The sequence below is a fragment of the Eurypyga helias genome, unplaced genomic scaffold (genome assembly GCF_000690775.1).
Source record: "Eurypyga helias isolate BGI_N326 unplaced genomic scaffold, ASM69077v1 scaffold39162, whole genome shotgun sequence".
In the NCBI taxonomy this organism is placed as follows: domain Eukaryota; kingdom Metazoa; phylum Chordata; class Aves; order Eurypygiformes; family Eurypygidae; genus Eurypyga; species Eurypyga helias.
Window position 1 is genome coordinate 807 of NW_010237260.1, and position 6,929 is coordinate 7,735.

General features: G+C 51.8%; 1 protein-coding gene across 1 annotated transcript in view; it reads left to right on the top strand.

Moving 5' to 3' along the window:
- Window positions 1-555: 555 nt before the first annotated feature.
- GPC1 (glypican 1) overlaps window positions 556-6,929 on the top strand; it is a 10,644-nt gene continuing 4,270 nt past the window's right edge. The window contains exons 1-2 of the mRNA XM_010147397.1: window positions 556-724; window positions 5,158-5,288. Of these exons, the coding sequence (XP_010145699.1) occupies window positions 592-724; window positions 5,158-5,288 (264 nt within the window). The 5' untranslated portion in view covers window positions 556-591. The remainder of the gene's footprint in view (window positions 725-5,157; window positions 5,289-6,929) is intronic.

Consider the following 6,929-nt stretch of genomic DNA (forward strand, 5'->3'; position numbering starts at 1 on the left):
TCTTCCCCCATCGCTGTCCTCCTTTCCAAAGATGCCAGCTGGTAACTTTCCCTGTCCAGGCCCCCACTGTGCGTCCCTCCAGGAAGCCGGAGATGCAGTTTGTGGTGGGACACCTGCGTCTGCCGGGCAGTGACAACAAACCCTGCTGCAGAAAGGGCATGGTGGTGGCACTGATGGCAGGCGCTCCAGGGGCACACATGTGATGTGTCAGGGTCACAGTTACAGCTTGTGCTGTAGAGACGGCCCAGGCAGAGCTGGCTGGAAGGGGGATGGTGCTCACATACGGGTTTTCCCAGTCCCCTGCGTTCAAACCCAGCCCAAGGAAACAGTAGCTGCCTTGGAGGTCCCATCCCCACAACAGGGGTGGCACCAAAGGTGGGGGGAAGGACAGGAAGTGAGAGGGGAAGCAACTTTCCCAGGGCCACGCACGCACCTAGGGAGCCATGCTGCCTTCCAGATCTCGCCAAGCTCCTTCACCCCAGGGAAGGGGGGAGTTTTCTCATGGGGCTGGGCCCCCCTTGCCTGCCTGTGTGCCTGACTCTGATCTGTGTCCCCCAGGTATCTCTCAGCCACGAGTGCACTCGCGCCATCATGAAGCTGATGTACTGCCCACACTGCCGGGGCATGTCCAGCGTGAAGCCCTGCAACAACTACTGCCTGAACGTCGTGAAGGGCTGCCTGGCCAACCAAGCGGACCTCAACACCGAGTGGAAGTACCTGATGGGTAAGATGGACTCACTCTGCTGCAGCACAGCTGCCCCTCACAGCACCTTTTCAACTCCCTGGGGCAGTGTTTGGAGAGTAAAGAAAGGACTGTTGGAGGCTTTTTTACACTACGGTTTCTCTGTCCGTGATCTGACACCTAGAAGCAATTGCAGGCTTTCATACTGTTAGAAAGGACACTGCTGGCTGGCTAACAAGGTCTTCAAGAATTTTCACCCTGCCTGTGTTTGTTTGGGATTGCCCACACTTCACATTCAAGTAATTCTTCCCTCCCAAGTGTTGAAGCTTAGGGAGGGATCCTGCCACCTGTACGCGGTCAGAGCACCCTCCTCATCCACACCAGCGCACTTGTGAGAGCACAGGAGAAGTGCTTGCTGCCCTCCTTGGGAGGTGGTCTAGAAACATGAAGCCATAAACTGTTTCCATGGGTGGAGAGAAAAGGGATCAGAATCATGTACTTCTAAATGGAAAGAGGGGCCTTAAACAAATACAGGGGACAAGAGAAGCCGCAGGCAGTACCAGGAATGGGAAAATTGGACTTGTATTTTAAATAAGGAAAGAGCTCATTCCATTTTGGTTTTGTCACTCAGCTCAGATGATGGGTCTCTTGAAGTGGGTTGTGTGTGTACAGGGATGTACATTTCATTGAGTTTAAAGCCCAAAATATCACTGTGATGGTGTGGTGTGATCTCCTGTGCCACACAGGCTGGAGACCTTCAACCAGGCACTTCTGCAGGGTGTTCTGCATTGCCCCATCAGACCTGAGCATCTCTTTTAAGAAGACCTTGTGTCCCTCAGCTGTTTTTCTGGAGTCTGCGGCTCCTGGTTTAAATGTGAACTGCTGCTGCAGGCAGCTTGTGGAGCTGGTGGACATGGTTTAAGGCAGGTGAGGGTCTGCGTTTAGAAAACGGAGTGTTTGTGTTACAGTTCACACCCTCTCCCCGGCTGCAGTTCTTCGGGGAGGTAGTTTGCAGTGGTAAAGCTCTCACCTCTCTTTGTGTCCACAGAGCGTCACCCAGCAGGCTCCCCTTTTGTACATTTAGACCTGGAGTGATCTCAGACCTGAGGGAGTCCGGGTGTTTGTCTGGGCTCATGACAGGCAGGCACCAGGGGAGATGGGCTTTGGGCTTGGCCTTTTCCCTTGCCTTGGCACCCGCTCCCTGGCCAGCGAGTCTGCCAGCTCACTGGCCGTCTGCAGCCCAACAGCCTGGCTCAGGGCTGACGTGTGGTGGTGTTAACAATGACAGTCCCGCTCAAGTTCAGGGAGTGTTGTCTGCCTCTCATGGGACGCTGCAAAGAAAGTATCGAACCACTGCACAGAGGCTAGCGCACTTGCTCGGTGAGGAGCGTTGGCCAGCTGCCTGCCTCACTCTGGGGGCTAACGAACCAAGTGGCAACTTGCTGAAGCTAATTGGAAGTGCTCCCCATGAGAGCAGCCTGGGAGGCCCCATGAAAGAGAGGGAGGAATATTCCCTTCCCCAAGGGTTTGCATCAGGATTTTGATGGCGCTTTGGCCTTTCTGACCAGAGCAAGCCAACTGTTACCTGTCACTGCGCTCCTGGCAGGATGACTGCCCGTCTCCTCAAAGGTCAATGTACAGTTCTCCTTGATTGACAGGGAGGCAATTCCGACTGCATTTTGTACTTATTCTGGTGTCCTCTTCCTCAAGAGACACCGTTCTTGTCAAGGGGTGATGACTAGGAGGAGATCGGTGCTTATTTCAAATTGCAGTTGTACATTTTAGTGTCAGAGGTCACAGTTTGATCAAGGACTGGAGCGAGATGTGGAGTCAGAGGTAGCAGTTCACTGGCATGGTCCATTCTTCACCCTTCGCCAGGCCCTTCACTGTAGCAGGAGAGGGTTTTCTCACACTAAGCACAGAGTTATGCTTTCAATTTGACAAATTAGGGCAGGTCAAATTAAGGGAGATTTTTATAGTAAGTGGTTCAAACACGATTCATCACTAATTTGGGGGTGCTGCCTTTGGTTTAAATGCTTGTATCTCAACATTAGTGCGTCTGCAAGCTAAAGTTGTCTGGAAAATACAGTCTCAAAGATGATACCGCAACCCCTGAGTGGCAGGAAAGTTAAACTGCAAGCTCTTTAATGTTGCAGGAGATGTTATTTCCCAGAATACAGAAAAAGTTACCCTCTTGTATGGCACGTTTAGCTATGGAAATCCGTGCTGCCATAGGACTGTGTTGCAGGAAAAGGAAGTGCATTAACTTGGGAACTGTGGCACTCTTCCATTCTTGCTCAAGCTAACCAGCCAAACCTTTTTTCTTTTTTTTTAAATGCTGGAAATAAGTACATAATGTTTCCAAGCTGTGACCTTGCATGTGGTTAAATCCTGTCTTACAGACCTGTGCGAAAAGTATTTTGTGATCCATGCTGCAGACTGGCTGAGGTTTGAGCCCTCCCAGCTGTTTGATTACTGCCCTTGCTCCCCGCAGGCTGTACCTGCTTTTTGACTGTGAGCCTGATCTGGTATCTCCTGTGGCTTTGTGCTGTCCCTCGTCCGGTCCTTGCCTGGTTTGGTATTCTCTGGGAGCTGTCAGGGTCTGAACATCAATCACAAAACAGCACAGAGGCCATACTTGCGAGCGTTGAGCCTGCTGATAAATTGACAACCACAGGCTCAGGATCAGGCCCTCGTTATTTACACACCACATCCACTGTGGACCTGGTGTTTCTGCCCAGACCTCACCTAGACCTCATGGAAATCGTTTGGGATCTTTCTGCCGAGTCCTGCTGGCTTGCCCAGGCAAGGGCTGAGCCCTTTCCTGGCATGACTGAAGTGGCAGAGCTCCATGGTTGTGCTGGACTGGACTCCTGCTTGAAGGCAGTCTGTGCGGCTCACAGATGAGCGTCAGTCCTTTAAAGCGATATCACGGGTGACACACACATGCTGTGGGATGGTGTAGGTTGAAGGACACATTGTACTGATACTCTGTGGAACTGCTGGGTGCAGTTCATCTGGTGGCTTTGCTGCTCCTGAGCAAGGTCAGTGGTACAAACCCATGCTGAATAAGCTTTTCTGCAACATCACACCATCTGCTGTGACAGCCCCCTGCCAGGCTGATGGGTGAGGTATCAGGATTTAGGACAGAAGAATTAATCACTCCTAATGAATAACTTCATTTACGAAAGGTACAGATCCCCAACCTAGACCCTCGGATTTGACCCTCTTTGTGTAGAGAAGAAGAAATACGAAGCCATCGCACTTCTTTTTCTCCATGTGGCAAGGCCACAGGAGCATGGAGCACTTTCAATTCCAGATGAGCATGAGCCGCCCCAGGACTCTGACAGATCCCTTGTCCTGCCAGGAGACAGGAGGGGGTGTCCCCTGTACCCAGGGCGACACACACCACACTGGAGCCAACTGAGGCCACACGTGACCAAATGCCAAGTCCCTAAATGCTGCTGAAGCGTATGCATGGCCTGGACTCTGGACTACTAAAGCACGAGTGGTAGGGAACTGGGGCAGCAGCAGCACAGCAGTGACTTTCAGAATTACACCTTTTGATTGTCAAAGCCAGATCCCGTGTAAATCTCCCTGGACACTGAGGATGCCAGCTTTCTGCTGCAGTGGCATTCCCCAGTGCCCCGAGCCCTGCGAGCATATCAGCTGTCCTCGCTTCAAGGCCACCTGGAGTGTTGAGAATCATCTCTGGAGGTTGGCAGAGGGTGGTAATTTTTTGGTAAACCAAGCACAGTCCCAAAGCAGCCATCCAGGCAGGAGCTTGCAGGCCAGGCAGGAGCGCCTGGGCATCAGAGCTTGCCAAGGTAAGAGGAGCTGAGAGCAAGAGGCACCCCTCAGTCACTCCCTGTCTTGTTTACCAGTTTAGTTGTTGGCTTTTTGGGCCATTTCTCTACCTTTATAGCCTGATATTGCCCTGGCTGGTCATGTGTTGTCCTTCCAGAGGTGATGACGAGAAGAATTTTCTCCTTTTCTCACTCCTCCGCTGCCACAAAAGCTATTACCCACATCCAGTACGTTTGGCACTTTATTGACCCAAATTCTCCCACTGCCTGCAGGCTGCAGTGCTTTGCTGAAGACATGTAATGAGCTAGGAGGGTTAGGGCCACATATTACTACACATTACTTAATATTTCTGCACCAATTTTCCATTTTTCCTTCCTGTAGCACCCCAGGAAGTGTTGGTCGCTTTGTGTGCGTACAAGTTGCATTCACCCTTTGCAGGAGGGTGACCTCTGTTCCTCTGCTGCTGAGGCTTTACCTGCATGCTGGGAAGGGACAGCTCTCCTATCCCAGAGGAGTATGAGCATGCACTTGAGCAGTGATGAGGACAGAGAGGTGTCTCCCAACAAGCCTGCGGAGAGGCCACCAGCTTATCCCACCCGGCGTGAGCATGAGCTTTAAGGCAGTTTGTGCAGAGTCTGATGAGAGGTGTCTCTGTCTGGTTTTTCTAGACTCCCTGGTCGTAGTAGCTGATCGGATTGATGGCACGTACAACGTAGACACCGTAATAGGGACCATTCACATGAGGATCGCTGAAGCTATCTCTAACTTGCAAGAAAACAAGGATTCAATCACAGCCAAGGTAAGAGGGTGAGGATACACTGAGGATACACCATGTGTAACCACTGGCACCAAACGTTTTTCGTGCTCACTGTTCAACTGAACTAAAGCAGATGAAGGATGAAAGAGGTCAAATGCCCACTCTTTTAATGACAGGAGACCACCATCTTACACAGGGAAAACCTTCTCAAGTGGTTCCAAATATTTCTCCCTGCCCCAGCCAGCCTCCTTTAGGCACAGACGCACACGGTGGGACTGCATGTGCAGTGACTGTGGGAGGCATGGTGCTTCTGCTGTCAGGTGCCTCTGTGTCTGAGGAGTCCTGAAGTATTTTGGCTGAGCTGAGGCATTTACAGGCTGAGCTGAGGCATATACAGACAGTTCACAATCCCTAGTGACAGGAGGCAGCTGCTTTAACCTGCCTTGGGGTGATGTTCTGCAGTGGAAACCCTGGTCTATCAGGTTGTATCTGTGGGACAGAGTTGCAATCTGGCAGTCCATCTGGAGGGTATAAAACAGGCTCTCCAGATGCTCACTTCTCTTCCAAGAAGTACATCATGAAGCTCTCTTCTCTTCGTCTTCTATTTTTAGTATATTTATCCACTTAACCACAATCACCTCTGTAGCTGTAGGTAAGAAAAGCTTTGGGAATAAAAATCAGCCCTCCAGGGATTTTGCTTTTGGCCCAGACATTCCCCAAGTGCTGCAGCTATCCCACTGTCAGGGCAGAGATGCAGATGAAAAGAGAGCAGGTCCTAACTGGGTCTTGGAGAAGGGAAAGGCCAGAAGTATCGCTTAGCCAAGCAGGAATTCACTGGCCCATGTCAAAGCATCCCCTGCAAAGAAAAGTCTTTCCAAGGGCCATATAGTAAATCTGGTATTAGGAAAAGGAGGAAATAGTCTAATCAGTGTTCGACTAGAGCAACCAAACATGCTTGGTAAGCGGCTCCGTGTGATCTGGGGACCAGGTGAAGGGGGCAGTCTTTGCTGGTGGCACTGGCAGCAGAGGTCAGGAGCTGCAGATTGCAGAAGCTCTAGGCTCTGGTGCTGAGCATGGCAAAGGGATCAGGTAATGGGTATCCTCCTCAGATGAGCTCAGGACTGGCCCAGGCCAGTCCTGGGAGTCGTGTCTCTCAGGGCCAAGGGCAGCAGGCTTGGGCTGCAGCTGAGGGCCTCAGACATTGCCAGCCTAGAGCCAGGGCACCATCTGCCACTTGTGAGAGGATCCAGAAGTGGCCCTTGGACCCAGTGACACCCTCAGTCATGGGTTCTCCTGGCACCTGGGGAAAATGGGAAAGAAACACTGGAAAAGAAAAACTGGAAAGAAACAGGGTACTGAGCCCTGTGTTCACTGCAGAGCATTCTGAGTGCTCCCCCGCACCCACCCCCAGCTCCCTGCAGCTCACTGATGGGTTTCAGGCAGCAGGAGCTACTAAAGGCTGCAGACATCTCTCTGCTCTCCTTGTGCAGGAGGCTGTTGATCACCTCAGCCTGCAGGACACGTGTTCTCTCCATCAGAAATGAGTGTTGCTCACCACACGCCCTTGGGCTGGCACAAGGATTGCCGTGATACCATGCTGTGCAGGACCTTCCACCAGAGCCACTCTCCTGGAGACCTCCCAGGGCTTTTACGTCCTGAAAGAGTTGTCTCCTGCTAACAGCA